Source organism: Petromyzon marinus, chromosome 32 (genome assembly GCF_048934315.1).
Source record: "Petromyzon marinus isolate PM22_M1 ecotype Great Lakes invasive population chromosome 32, UKy_Petmar_22M1.pri1.0, whole genome shotgun sequence".
NCBI lineage: Eukaryota > Metazoa > Chordata > Hyperoartia > Petromyzontiformes > Petromyzontidae > Petromyzon > Petromyzon marinus.
The window spans coordinates 7,291,668-7,307,500 of record NC_133698.1 but is presented as its reverse complement, the minus strand read 5'-3'; the positions used below and the strand labels follow the sequence as shown (position 1 = coordinate 7,307,500).

The window sequence follows — 15,833 nt, the reverse complement described above, 5'->3', positions numbered from 1 at the left end:
CACTGTTCCCTCTGTATCTTTGCTGTTCGGAACACCGGGTCCGGACCGTCTTATTTTGGATGCTTGAGCTTGGTAAATTAATGGAATTGTTCCAAAGAATCCCCAAACATTATTTACGAGTTGCACAGTGGTAATAGAATTTGTGGTATCGTGCATTATTTTCATGTTTTTTTTTTAAACTGACCATCCTACATTGTGGTTTGTCTTCTGAATAACGAATATCTCGTTTGGTTGTGGGCAGCGTTGGGGTGATTATTTTGGGATTAAAGAGAAACCTCTCTGCCGTCTCTGTACTTGCTTATTAAGCGCCTCATTAGTGGGGGGTTGTGGAGACAGTCTGAACATCCGTTTTAATATTTAAAGGGTGCTCATCTGTGCGCTGGATGTCAAGGGCCCACCTAGAATCGCCCGTGTCAGCAGGCGCATACAGTACGCGTGGACAGTGCCGTTGTAAGCTCTGTTGCTTTTTTTTCAGTTCAAGTGCAACACAGTCAATCTCCGTCCCGCTCTGAGCAGCAATTGTTGGGGTCGGGTGGCATAGCCGGCTCTCTTGTGGGGCAAAGGCGCTTCGTCCTCAAAAGGTTAGCGCGGCATCATCGCTGCTCGCTGCGTGACTCTCTGTATCGGTGTGTCTTGTGGCAGGTGCGCGTTGCAAGTTCCGGGGGGGTGGGGTGATATGCGAGGGCTCGAGTAGATGGGTGTGTTAGAGGGGTTGGGGCTGTGACAGATCATGCGGTCGAGGTTTGTGTGTTGGCATTGCTTATTCGTGTCATGGTAGCTCTGTTGAGGAGAGGTGTGCTGGTTGTAGCTGGCACTGGGCTTGGTGTGGGATTGTAGTAGGGTTATAAAACTTGGATTTCTGGCTACATTTCTCGGCTCTGGATGATGCCCATTCAAGCAATGATGTGTGTTTGCTCACAAAAGCTTTACACATTGCCCCCTTTATGTAAAAATATTTTACGTGTTTTGCATAACGGCACGCACGGGTGCCGGACATGTATACCTAAGACACGATGCAGGGTCTCATGGACCCAGGCTGTACCTAAAATGTTCATGTTGATTTGAGTTTTTTGAGTTGTGATCAGTGTCGAGTCATGTGTTGGGATCGTGGCGGACGTTAAGAGTGGTTGAGTTGTCTTCGTAGGGGTTGGTGGTAGTGAGTGGTTGTGTTACGTAGTGGGACGTGCTTTGGGGCTGTGGTTTACGTTGGAGGTGATTTGTTCTTTGAAACAACTTGGAGAATTTCTATAATGGAGAAGTACTTGCGGGGGGGGTGTGCTCTTCGGTATGCGCTTGGGAAGCCAGTAAGAAGAAGAAGACAGACGAAAAAAGCTGTGTGCTGCACTCCCACTTTGCAGGTGCATACTGTAAGCAGGCGAGCCACAGGCTGATTGAATCCAGGGGCCACTGGGTGGATTGCATAATTATCATTTACGGAAGTCTAAAAAAATCTGATAAGAGACAACAGGAAAAAATATTTTTAAAATCCGTGTACGGATTTCATTTCTCCGTGGTGGTCTGGTTTATGTGTGCGAGTGTCAGCCGTGTGCCTGCTGGTCGTTGGGATAATCGCGACGTTTCCCGTTTAGGGCAAGTTCGGATTTTTACTCCTCGGTTCCAGAGGAGAGATGAGTTACAGAACTCGGGGCAAGCTATCACTGCCGCCACTCGGCCAACAAAGACGTTCAAACACTCGCAGGAATGGACCTGGGAAGTAGTGGAGAAATTAACAAAGAGGATCCCTGTTCATGAATTACTGTTGCACAATGGGCTGTGCTTATTCAAATGATTGCTACTTAAGGGCTATTTAACACATAATAAAGAATACGTTTATGGTTAATCGTCGGGCAAAGTGGCGTGACGCACTGTATAAAGGTCACGGTTTTTTTTATGGGTCTAACGTGATGTATAGACAATCCTTATTAAGGTTATACAAATAATGTCATTACTGGAGACGAGCAAAATCTGTAATGATAACGAGTTTATGTTGCAAATACGAGATGAGGTATCAAAGATTACACAGCAAGACAAGGGACAATTCAGACGGCCTTTGGAAATTGCTGTGAAAAGACAGCAATTACGTGACGAGTTTAATGATAATGATTTTGCTGAATGGAGCAGATGGCCTGCTGAGGTCTGATTGACGTTCAACTGTTGGTAAGTAGTGCATTTCCTGCATTTTTTTCATTGATCCGAATGCACCTTGGCTTGTCCTCTTTGTCCTAAACGGGACAGCGCTGGAGACACATGGCTTCCATAGATAGGGCTAAGCTTCTTGAGTTTCTCATTTCTCGCATAAAGGCTGCGTACATATGGCCTTAAGCTTAACCGTGGCACGTGTGCATACTGCATTAAAACATTCGCTGCACATCATATGTGGACGTCTAGTTGAAGTGCTGTGTAAACGTGGTGGAAGGATTCTCATCCCGGCAATTAAACAAATAGTCACTGTGTAATGTAAGAATTGGTTGTGTTTAATGCTTTCCAATGGAAGTTTGAAAGGGTGAATGTATTTGCCCTGTAACATGTGAGGCGCATGAAAAGTCATGAAGATGGTCTAATATTAATCAATGTTTAGTATAAAGTCGTGTTGCTGTTTGGGCTTTACCCCACTAAAAACTGGTCAAATTTTTCAAAGGATTGGCCAAAATTTGGAAAACAAACACTAAAAGGAATAAACGAAAATCCAGCGCTAAAAGGAAGTGCGCACCTCCCCGCTTCCCCTCCCAAATTACGTCATTGCATATGATGTCACCCATCGGCATCACAAAGCACATTGACGTGTGACGTCATCATTCTATGCGGCTTGAGCGTCACGTTATTGTGCACGATCAGCCTGTTTTTTGTCATTCCGCTGCTGGATCAGGACCTCTCCGACGCCTCACGGGTCTTGGGAGTTATTTGACCGTACTTCTTCACCACGCTTGTCAGTGCGGGTTGGTGTGAAGGTGGGAGGAATGGAGCACAGCGTTTGGGATTTTGCTATGGCCGCCCTCTTCCTCCCCGCAGGGCCTATTACACCCGTCTGTTTGTGCATGGAGGGTCACCCAGCAGTACTGTGTAGCGGTTGGCGCAGCGCTGCGCTAAGAGCCCGGTGACCCGAGTCAATTCGTGAGGTCGACTCGGCCTCAAATGAGTACCTGGTGCGGTGTGTAAACATCGCCACTGGGGAGACAAAGGCGGCCTGGCGTTGTGCTGGCCACCCACCCCCCTCGTGTGCCGTTACAGCCTTCATGGGTGCTCGCTAACAGCACTTGCCCCAACAGTTTGTTAAGGCTCTATGGGGATCTTTGTCTTTGGAGGGCCACCTATCCAAGCACTGCCTAGGCTCAACACTGCTTAGCCTCCGAGATCTGATGAGATCAATCACTTTCCTGGTGATTTGTTCACAGGATAGGGTATCGTCATGATCGCTCATGAAGTGCTTACGAGGAGGACAAATGCATCATTGAAAAGCATTTTATGGGTGTTCTTCCTTTTTATGACATTGCGGTATAAGGAAGCACCTACAGTGGCTGCAAGTGTGACGTTAATCATTACTCACAATATACACACAGAAATACGATTACATTGATGCTTAAAAATGTGTCGTGAGCGACTAATGAGACACGTCATGTAGAAGGCTTCTTATTTATTCTCACACTTTAAGCACAACACTGGGCGATACATCTATGCACTTCAATGTAACGTTCTACGTAGCTACACATAGCCGACCCTTCTACACAATCCCATCGTCAGCGTCCAACTACACAGCTGTCTGACTAGCGCGGCGACGATGAGAGCCTTGCAGAAGATAGGCCACGTGGCCGGACGACCAAGAGAGACGACGCCGAGCAGCAACGCAGCCAGGGCGCAGGACCCGCAACAGGACCGAACCTCTGGTTCGGGTCCCCCTTATATACACCCCGGTACGGCCAAGCCCCGCCTCCGGCCACAACCCCTTCCAGAACCTTCTAGCAGGTTCCCGGAGCTTCCTGACTGGCCCCACCTTTCAACTTTACCCCAGATATGCCCCCCCTTAATCTTCATCTGACTTCTACCTTTCATTATTCGAGAATTAATCTGTCTACTGCTGGATGAATGCCTCCTGAAACTGTTGCCCATCTCTCACCATCTCGCAATGCAACAATCCATCTAACACGAGTTGATTTCATCACTCCATCCCTGCAGCGGGATCACCTTCTCAAGGCGTGCTCTGTCATTTGACTGTCACTCCATCGCTCGTCTCGACCACCGGGCATCCTCCCTTCTTCTGACGTGTTCTGGCCCATGAAACTTCACTTAAGTCATTGTGATGTTCTCTAGCTTGCAAATAATTGGCAAATCCCCTTCCTATCTCTCAGTGTAATTCTCATTTTAGTAAACTGCTATTATGGTGTTGTTTTACCAGTGGCTTTTGCAAGTGATTCAATATTATTAAAATCTGGGTGTTCAGCTAAATATGGCATTATTTGACCGTGAGCACCTGGTGTGGATCCAACTTCTGAAATTGTCCCCTGATCTCGATGGAATTGATGCTAATATGCATGCAGACTTGACATAAGCCCAACATTTCCGCTTCATCTCTGAACTAGTCAGCCTGGCAATTTAACAGCTGGCCACTGGATACGCAATTCTGTCTTGCCACACGATTGGCTTATTAAGGGTGGTTGATGTATGCCTGTAACACAGTGTTTGCAAGGCAAGGGTTACGTGATAGTTTGTATCTGTGAAACGCCAAACTGGCTGGGATGCATGGTGGCCAGGAGATGACAGTACAGCAAATGGCTTAAAAACCCATCTGTGCAGAGCTTTGGGAGTTATTCTCACATTAATGGGTTTTTAACTGGATTTCTTTCCAACACAAACACACGAATCGATGGAATTGACTCGGCATACTAATGCAGGACCTTCCCGGACAAGTCCTGTGACTCGGTGAGCCTCTCATGGATATATAAATAGCATCATTATTATTGTTTGCTGCGGAGTGGAACTGTTAAAGGGGTGCACAGGTGCAGCCTTGTAATTGTTTGCTCATGCCACTGCAGGCAGGAAGGTCTCCATTAGCGAGGTGTAGGGAGCCCCTCTAGAATATAATTGGCCTACTCTTTTATGTTTACCGGATGGCTTAGAAGTCGTGGATATTCTCACACTTTACCGCACCGCACGCGAGCTACCGATCGACTGAGGTGTACCGGGTTATACCGCTGGGTGGACAGAGGCAGAGGGGATTTGGGAATCGTGCACCCGTAGGGTTTCAACTGTCGTGCGAGAAGATGGATTCAAACCGGCGACCTCTGGATTTGCAAGTCCAGTGTGCTGACCACTACATCCCTGTGACAGCATCCCCTCGGGTGGAACTGTAGGAAGGCTCACTGCTCTGTTTAGGCTGGAGTTCAACTGTGGACAAGTGTTGAAAAAATATATTCAGCATATGAAAGTGACATGTAAAGCAAGGAAGTGGTTTGTGAACGCACACGTCACACCGCGAACCGGTCGTGTTATGTTTAATAATAAAGCCTCACTATGCGTGGAGGAATTGGAAGCTCGTGGGGACTCACCACTAATGGCGCTTAGCTGTCCTCAGGTGTCTAAAGGTACAGCTGTGTCCCCAACATTCGCCGTATGATCTTGGTGGGGGGGGGGTCACGTTTCTCCGAGAACAAACAAACGGGACGAAAGTGTTGCATCGCACCGGCGGCGTATCGAGATGTTTGCTATTTCACGCTAATAAATTACCGAGTTTGTTTATAATTTAGCGGCTGTGAACTAAGGGGTTGATGAACTTTTCTGGGTAGCCAAGTGAGGCCGCACGTGCCAGCCCTGTGTGCGTGCGGCGTGGTGTGCACACAGACGGTTTTAACCCAGTGCTGCACAATGTGATGGGGCTCGAAGATGTTTTAGCACAGTCTGTTCTCTCATTCGGAAGTCGTAGCGTTCCCGAAGAGCAACGTGTTGCGGAAAAAATTGCGTTTTAATAAAGAATCTTTAATATAGGGTTAAAGCACAGTCCGCAATAACACGTGAGATGCGTATGCAGGCTGCACAAAGACTGAGGCGTGTGGGTAGCGTGTAGAAGCATCCAGCAGCATCCCGCCTTGTGCGATGCTACGCCGAGCCAGACGTACGACCGCTTATTCCTACTTGCGCGAACGTAGTTCCGTTCATACGATCGCGTTATATCCGATTTGCATCCGCGTTATAACAAAAGTGTTCCGAATACAATCATCGCGTTGTTTCCCAATTCGCGTTATGAAAACACGCGGCATTATCGGACAACAGACTGCAAATGGGGGGAGGGAGGGGGGTGGGCCTTGATTCCTTTTAGTTGATAAAATATTGTTTGTTACTTTTCCTTTGTATGAACTCACGTTGGCACTCCGCTGTATTGTGGGCATTTTACGGACTGACGGTTTATGCAGGAAGCAGCTGATTTCCGTGAAAGAAAACAAAACTAAAGACGTTTGCCCTTCCACACTGTAGTAACAGTCGGAATAGGAGTTTATCGAGAAGGCTCGCCTGTTGGGTTGAAGTGGTCAGATTGCTTTGCGCGGTGACGCAATTGGCTGAATTTGTGTTTTGTTATCCGTAGTAATTCCGCTGGCGGCGTTGTCGGTGGCTCTGGCATAGGAGTAAGCGATTGCATTGTTGCGTCCAAAAGGAAGGAATTAATGAAGTAACGCTAAACGCAGATGCTTAGAAGACCCCGTTCACCATCAGCCACATGAGTCCGCCCTCCTCGTCCTGTCCAGCGTGACCTACGTCCATTTTAATCATAGCTACGCATAAGTCACACCGGATGTTTGAGTCACCGCACATCTCAGCTGTTTGAGTGTTGTGCGTAGTGTTGTGCGTGCGTGCGCACGTTGGGGCCGTGTCCTGTGTCGCTCGCCAAAATAGGAGGGAGTGAGTGCTGCAGTTGGTAGGTATGCCTGCCACTTCGCCGATTTTTCCACTTTTTTCACCGGCGATCATATCGATGCAGGTTCTAATACACTTAATAACAATGCTTGCGTATGTGTGTGTGTGGGGAGCGATAGTGTAGCGGTTAGCGCGCTGCGCTATGCACCCGGCGACACGGGTTCGATTCCGCTCACGGCCAACACCAGTGACGATTATCTGAACCGGGTCTCCCCTAGGTCGACTCAGCCTCAAATGAGTACATGGTGCGGTATGTAAACATTGCCACTTGAGAGACAAAGGCGGCCGGGCGTGGTACTGGCCACCCATTCCCTGGTGTACCGTTACCGGCCTTCATAGGTGCTCGCTAACAGCACTTGCCCCTACAGTCTGTTAAGGCTATATGGTGGATCTTTGTCTTTTATCTTTGTGTGTGCAAGTGTGCATGTGTCTTTGTTTTTTGGGGAGCAGTGACATAGCGGTGAACTCTTTATGCTGTTAAACCAGCAATCTGAGTTTGATTCTCAGCCATGGCCTAACATCAGTGACGAGTGATATCTGAACAAGTCCTGGGCCTCCACTAGTTCGACTGCGCTTTGAATGAGTAGCTGGTGCCAGGCGCGGTGTTGGCCAACATATCCCAACCACTTATTTGTCAATGTATCCTTGCTCCAGCAGCCTTTTAAGCCTTAACATGGCCAGGTGCCTGACTCAGCAGTAGAGCGAGCTGTTTGCAATTGGAACATTGTGAGTTCAAATCCTCGTTGGGGGTTGACTCCGACCATCATCTCTCCGGGGTCGATACAATCAGCTTGTGGGGAATTAAAAAGTTGGCTGTCTTATTGATAGATTTTTTTCCCCGCCATATGAATGGAATTTCCGCCGCTTGTTCAGGGCTGTCAACAGGAGATGAACACCGCCTCAGTACTCATTTGAGCAGGAAATTACCTTGACTTGTTTTACTGAATGTGGGCATACCGTGTGCAAACTCTTCAATGTATAACTAGAAAGCTAGCCTGACCTACGGACTGGATTGCGTGATACATAACACTCACCTGACCTATCAAACATTCCCCACCCACCTGACTCTCATCACCGGTCCCTTTATACGACATGGTGGGAGGCCCGTTGATATTCTAAAGCTCCCTCCACCCCGTTACCTGCCATACACCTTCCCAGCTGTGCACACCTATCCGTTGCATGATTTTTAAACGGGGTCACGCCACTTGATTTTTACAAACGGTAGAGTGGATAAGCAGCACCATGGCTGATGCACCGAATTAATTATTGGCCGAAGGGTATTTTTAAAATATAAATGTTGTGATTGACCTAATATGCATAAACTACTTTTCTTGGGCGTTCAAATGACGCCTCATTCATTGAAATTGGTGGCAAGTTCTTGGAGTTTTCTAGACAACCACACATACAGATTAGCCGCTTATTATACAAATATGTTACATAAATCCGTTGTATCAGATATGTTGGCACAAACCTGCAATCCAGCATTACAGACGTGCTGCTGGTAGATGGTGCAGATTGTCGTCGTGTGTGAGACTGCCAGGTATTACAAGACGGCCTCTTGGAAGCATTACAGCAGATAGGTTGAGGCTGTGACACGTCCAACCAGCGGCACGTTTCTTTTTTCTGCTCGTTGCAGAGGTTCGCAGTTCGAGCCCAGCGGCCGCCCTGGTAAATACTGCGAGAGTCTTAACCAAAAAATACTGTGCCCGAATGCTTCATAGTGGATGTTAAAGGTCCTCTGACGAAATTGAAACCCGAATAGGCCGTGTGTGCTCTTGCCACGGTCCAACTTTGTCAAATTAGCAAATTACATGCAAATCACTGAATTGGTTGAAGCCGCCATTGGCAAGAGTATGAAACTGCTGCAGGCTACGCTATACTCCTCTGTGAACCATGCTGCCTTCTTAATATCCTTGCGTGGTAAGAAAGGTTCAATATACCAAATGTACTCACAATTTATAATAGGTTACGGACCATTATATGTAGATTCATGAGTGGTATCCCATATTCTTTGGTTCTTTCAGTAAAGTCACGTAGATAGAAAAATCCCCTCAATTGACGCGTCATTCCATGTGAGAATCACCTGCAAATGTTTTGAAATTCAATTCGGACAATTCTGTCGCGAAATTAATAATTAGCTTGAGTTATGCTGCTTTTAAAGCTTTGTACTCCTTTTAGGCCCTGAAGTGGATCAATTTAATTTCCCCCGCGATAGCCCTTGTCCCATGGCAGGAAATTTGACATTCATCGATATCGATGCCCAAAGGCCTTGTATCAAATTGCAGAGCCCTTAAAAATAGCGCCAATTAATAGCGCCGCGAGAAACTAAGAGTGAAATTTCTGCGTGAACCTAGAGCCGCGTGTAACGCGATGCGAGAGCGATTGCGGGCTTCCCGTTTCTGCCAAACATAGCTCGATAATCGTAGCCGAGGCCGTCGTCCCCAGCACGTTGCTTTGCGAACACAGCTGTGCAGTTAGCGCACGGCTGTTATTGCGGTATTGTTAATGAAGTCTATGAGTGAGTGCTCCCTTTGCTTTAAATCTCAAATGTTTGTTACACTTGTACTGTCGGTGTCTTGTCGTGAGACAAAGTATCAACACGGCGATCTGTCGCGGGGGGGCAGGCCATTCCCCGTGTCTTAGGCAACGACTTGCGGAAGGAAATTTCACGTAACTTTTTTCTGACTTTTCCTTCAAGTGGTCTTTCCCCCACCCCCCCACGCACTAAGGATCGTTTTCCTCGCCATGAGAAATGATCGCCACTGTATGGCATTTAAACAAAATTTGTAGACTTCAGACTGGATTTCAGCCAAAGGTGGAAAGAGTACAAATGTCATCTGATGTGGGTTTTTTTTTGTTTTTGTGCAGTCATTGGTGACTGTGTTGATACCGTCAACTTACTGCGCTTGTTTACACAGTTTAATCAAGAGCGGCTGCCTGGATTCGAACCCAGGATCTTAGCAATGCTGGCCCAGTGTGCTGACCCGTGAACCGCCAGCCACCTCTATATTATGGTATATTTTTGTATTTTATTAGGCTTACTTCTGTTGAGCTGAAATCTGTTGATGATAATCATTGGTTGAACGTGAAGGATCGTAACTACTTTGTCTAACTGCTGTTGTCCGGTGCTTCGGGAAAGAAGAAGAAAAGTAGCTTACGCTTGCAAAAGACCCCATAATATCCCCGTGAGATCAATTCCAAGGTAGGGGTAGTCATGGATCAATACTCTCCCATTGCAAGAAAAGGGCCTGCCTCCCACAACAGATATAATAATTTTGTACGTATGGTATTCGTGCTATTCCTATAGCGCAGGTAATCACAGAAGCGCTGTAATTCACGGACACATTTTGCAGGAGTTTCATAGTAGGGAGCAATGTTGCTACGTGAAATCCCAAGTTGTGTAGTAATTTGCTACTTATTTTTTCCCCGATTTTTGGCACATTTGGACCATGACACCCAGCACATAAGGCAGCACGAACTCGTTAAGAATGAACAAGTGGCACTGGGCCATGCCACCACCCTGGGGGTACGTTGACTACTCATGTACGCTAACCAGATGAGTTAGTTGCAAGAGGTGTTGCTGTACCCACGTTTGCCCCACCTTGTGTGATTTTTCCACTCGGCTTACTGCGTTTTAGCTGTTTAATCACTCGTACTGTGGTCACACTTGATGAATAAACTTGCCGAGAAATTAAATTGCTGCACAAGGATTTAAAACCTTTACAAATTGTAAATGGTCATAACACCTGGGTCTTTATAAGCCATTTGGGTTTGCACACAATGTTTACATGGGGAGGTTTGTTTTAAACAGACCACCACTGGAAGGCACAACAAAGGCGTCTATAAATAGCCTAACAAATTGTGTAAGCCAAGACCACAGAAGTGTTCGCATGTGCGGCAGATGCCGTGTATCTATTTTACGTTACGCCCATCCGTTACGAGCACGGGGCTGAGTGGGCTCGCCACGCTGGGCAGCTTTAAAAGACCTGGGCGCAAACTAATGGAAAGGAACGGAAGGGCATGAAAGGTCCAGTGCCGCCCGACACATCGCTGATGCAGGCTGGTTTTGAGCAGCTTCCTCTGTACACGCGTCTCCATTCGCTGCTCGCCTGTTGCGGTTTCTGGGTTGTCTGCAGTAAATGACTGCGTGCTTTTTCCGAAGCTTTATCCCAGTAATGCCCTCTATTGACGCCTGCTTGCATTTAGGCCCGTTTCACCACCCCCGCCCCCCACCCTATCCATCCTCCCATAACCCCCTCCACTCGCTGACGTGCACAAAAATCCTCCTGGACCGTTCGACTGCTTGCCAAGGCCCCTTTGCCCTCCCTCCCCACCGCCACGCTGTGTGTTTGCGGCGCTGTTGTGTTTAACCGGACGAAAGTGCCAGGAACACATTTTTTTCCACTCTCAGAGTTGAAATTAAATATTAAAGCGTTTTAATCCAGTGTTGTGTCGTGCCTAGGAGGAGGTGCAACTGGATCTGTTGTGAGAGACGATGATCGAACGGGCCAAAACAAACACGTGGAGCCGCTCCTGTGCGTCGCTCGTAGGCTGAGTAAGGATGCGTCGCTTTAAAGAACAAACCATGTCGACTCTCACGGTCTCTTTACACGCATTGCTGGTGGCGTGAGTCAAACTGTACAAGCGGGTAATATAATTAAGGGGCGCCATGGAAAGAGTGCTTGGTTTGCTGCACTGTGAACCCGGTGAGCCGAGTTCAATTCCCGGCCATGGCTAACTTCACTTGCGAGTCATGTCTGAACCAGTTCTCGCACTGACCAGCGGGACGGAATATGATCAAACATCCTCCACGGCTGTGGAAGCCTTCATCCAGCGGTGGATTGACAATGGGCTGTACATACAAAGTAAAAGAGGCTATAAGAACGACCCTGAATCACAATTTTCCTAATTCGTGAACGTAAATCTACCAACCAAAACTATTATTGAATTGGGACAGATCTTCTTGGATTCTTCTGTGGAAGCGATTTGCCCCCAGTTGTACTGAGCCCGATTGAGACGCACGGTACTGTATCACGACGCCTGGTTAATAACAGCGGTGGAACTCGGTGGAATGCGCGACGCTGCCGTGGATTCACCATGGCTGCCGGCGCCCCGGGCTAAGCCCGAGCGCACCCCGACGCTGGCCGTGCGCAGCATTGATTGGCTGAAGGGCGAGCGGGGACACACACGGGAGAGTTGACGTGTGCGTGCGTGCGTGCTCCTGTGCACGACCGTGCTTTAACCAGTAATTCCCATTTGAGAAGCACGTGCTCTATATATAACTTGAATGGAGGTTAATCTGTAACGGAGCTCTCGTTTGTCTCCTCTCCTGCATTCTCACATTAAAGCCTCCTGGAGAGTGGGGTTGAGCCAGTGTTTGGTTTTTAAATATTAAAAACAGAGTAACACAAGTTAGCCCCTCACCCCCCCCCCAACTTCTGCTCTGCCAATGAAACGATCTCAACATTTCACAAATTACGGTCACCATTACGGTCTGGGTATTTCATTCGTCGTAGAGTAGGCCAAATAAATGTAGTCGACAGATCTCTCGAGCGGAGACACTTACGCCCGCAGTGGCATGAGCAATTAATAGCAGGGTGGTATCTTCGTCTCTTTTGTGCAAATCTAAAAACAGTGATTACATCGCAAGGCAATTTGACGCAGGTATTATGGGCTAAATAATCAATATGAATCCATGAATAAATTATTTATTACTTTTGCAGTAAACATACAGTGCTTTTATTTTATTTTACCTACGTGACTTTACCGAAAAAAACAAAAAGTATGAATCCTTGCAGTCACGAAAGCTTCAAATCTAGAATAGAGTGCTTGTGTTTGTACTGTGCATTTTTTAGTGCACCTCTTAGGATTTAATTATCTACATTTTATAAAGTTACTGCCCATTATTTGACCAAGCGTTGGTCCGTTGAGATGCATTAGTCCACATTAAAGTGACGGGGTTTGATTTTTCATCCCTTCAAAGTGAGGGCATGACCAGGGATTCCTAACCATGCACAGACACTATACCAGTGGTGATTCTAGGAAATGTTAAATGTTTTAATAGTTGGTGGGGGGGAGTTGTAACATGTGGGGGGGGGGGGCACACATTCATACCGTGTATGTAACATTCTATAACCAGGAGACGTTAAGAACAGAACATCCGCACTTCCGATTAGCACATTTGGCTACGTATGGTGCGACAGAAGTTCATTATACATACATGCAACGGGGAGATCGGCATGTGGCTGTACAGCAACTACTTGACCTGGCAAGAGGAAAGAAGCGATGGCGGCGATGTTTGGGCGGCGTCATCCTTATCGGTCATTGATGTCCTCTTTCAATAGATCTCGAGTGCCTCCTATGCAACCCGCAGGAGCTCCCTCTTACTTGGGGGGGGGGGTGTGTGGGGGACACCTGACCTGAAGGACCGTGGCCCAGCCAGAGCCACTGCAGTTCATGCAGGTGGTCACAGGGTTAGCCACCCATCTCCCCATATAATCATGAACTTTTCGACACTGCCGTGCCCCCTAAAAGCAATGCAATGCTGGCCACGCAGCCTCAGTGAACGCTGGGAAATTGCTAACAAGACCACGGCTGGTGGCCCGTGTTGCGTTTTGGAAAGAAAAAAAAGTTCATGTTTTTTTAATTTTGGCACATAAAAAAATGCCCATGAAAGTGTACTGGGAAAACTGTCAGCGGATCATGCAGGCATGCTCGTTTAGCCCCCTGGATTAAAGAGGACAGAAAGCTTTCAACAACCATTATGGAGGCATGGGTTGAGAGGTGGCACTCGTATCTAATGGATCTCGGAGCAAGGGGAAGAAGGGTTGTGAGGAAGGGCAGATGGGGGTCAGGCGCGCTGGGTCCCGGTGCGGTCGGGCAGTAGCTGTGCGGGGTGCCGAGGGGCGTCAGTAGTTTGACGGAGGGCTGTGGCGGAAGGGAGATAGCGGTGGCATGTCGGGTGGGGGGTAGCGGCTGGGGACGCATGGTTGGAGGCTGTGGGGAGTGAAGGCAATGGTACGAGAAAAAAAAAACAGGGGGCCACGCTGGGGGGGGGGGGTGGGAAAAGAGCGGCCGGGGCGACTTGGCGAGACGCAGCATCACGAGCGGCGGAAAGAAACAGGAAGGAAAGCGAAAAAAATAAAATTCAATTACGATAATGAAAAATGAAAGACTAATAGACCATGTGGCAAGTTAAGAGGGTTATGTTTTATGCATACGTGCTAATTGTTGTCCGCTCATAATTATTGCAACAATGGATGAGATAAGTAATTCTCCAGTGCACCGGTGAATAGCCACGGCGGGGTTTACGCGAGGAGTATTCCAGTAAGTGATGGCTGGGGATATGGCATGGATCAGTCTACCTATGAATCGGAATGTGCCCAATCCCATTCGATCTAAGATCTAGGAAGGTGTGCAGAGGCCCTCATCCAGCAGTGGATAGACAAAAGGGACTGCACATGTACATGGTCGGTGGCCTCAACAGCAGGTTCATCGTGGTCGGGCTGGACATCACCCATCATCACTCGGGTTAGCGCCATTGATATGAACATGATGATCACGGCGATTTTTCACAGAATGCCTAAGCCCAGAGGCAAGGAAATGCAACACTCGGCTACCCAACAAATCTATATTTTGCAGGATGAGTGTGCTCATCATGGTCTACTCTAAGCTGCACCCGCACAAACCATGGCAGATGTGGATACCTGATGCACAAATGGAAACTTAAAAACTCTCCAGTAGCGTGCAACTGTGGTCATCCAGAACAGACTGTACATCGTATAATAATGCAATGCCCGATTCACAAATAAGAAGGAGGCATCACAGTGATACGCTCCGCTACTTCTGATACGGTTATCTGGCTTGACCACCTAAATGTGAATGGTAATTATTGCTCCGTATCTATATCAGCAGCCGTACGAAAGAAGAAGACTTACATGGGTGGTTAAACATGTTTGAGTTAGGTGTCACAAATAAAAGCCGACTAATGCCTGTGAACGTGTTTGCAATGTGGTCGACCATTTCTTTCTAGTAATGTTGTAGAGTGTAATTTAATATTCCAGGTAAGCCTCACTGAGTCGCAAGACTTTCAGGAGAGTGCTGCGTCGGGATGTTTGGCCAATTCCTTTTTAGGAGCGTTTTTAATGTTGGGAGGGCACCAGATTACTAGGAGAAAAACCCACCCACTCACCCGCTTGCTGTACCATCTTCTGGCCACCTTACAGTTCAGTGCATTTAAGGGTGTCGCTGATTTACGATATGCACTAACAACCGTCTTCAAAGCTCTCGAGCGAAGGCATGCGACACAACGCGCCAGCTGAAGTACTTTGTGATGACACCATGAGGATATACAATGTGACCATAAGCAGGGACAGGGGTTCTGATGTATGTATTTTGAACTTCTTTAGCACTGTATGAAGCCGACTGTGCTAATCGGAGGTGATGTAAGAATAATGCAACGAGTACTGAGAATTTATTTGAGTATCACTTTTTATTTATTTAGTTTACCAGGTAAGGCCCTCTGAGTTATATAGCTTTTTTTTCAGAAGCGACATGGCCACAAATGATAGTGGCTTCTTATCCCGTCTAAATGTATAGCAACCAAATACTCCATAAACACATGTTTATAAATGTGGAGGGAAAAACTGGAAGACCCGGAGAAAAAGCCACGCAACCACTGGGAGAGAGACATGCAAACTCCAAATATACAGGGTTCGCATCGAACCCACGACCTCCTGTATACCAGGTGAGGCAGACAACATCTCACCACCAAGGTGTGAGGCAGATAACATCTAACCACTAGGGTTGTGGGGCAGGAGAGTGCTGCATCGACAAGCGAGTGATATCTGAACCGATCCTGAGCTGCCCTCCAACCCCGCCCGCCACCTGTCCTCCACTCCCTTCTCATAAAGCCATTGTGACCGGCGTGGTTA

At 47.5% G+C, this 15,833-nt stretch overlaps 1 protein-coding gene across 9 annotated transcripts in view; it reads left to right on the top strand.

Annotated features, from left to right (window-relative positions):
- LOC116948121 (protein Aster-B-like) overlaps nt 1–15,833 on the top strand; it is a 137,942-nt gene that overhangs the window by 52,380 nt on the left and 69,729 nt on the right. For 2 of the 9 annotated variants that reach the window (XM_076071253.1, XM_076071252.1), the window contains exon 2: nt 476–581. The exons of the other annotated variants lie outside the window; for them this stretch is intronic. In XM_076071253.1, coding sequence (XP_075927368.1) covers nt 476–581 — 106 coding nt within the window. The remainder of the gene's footprint in view (nt 1–475; nt 582–15,833) is intronic. 9 annotated transcript variants of the gene reach the window in all.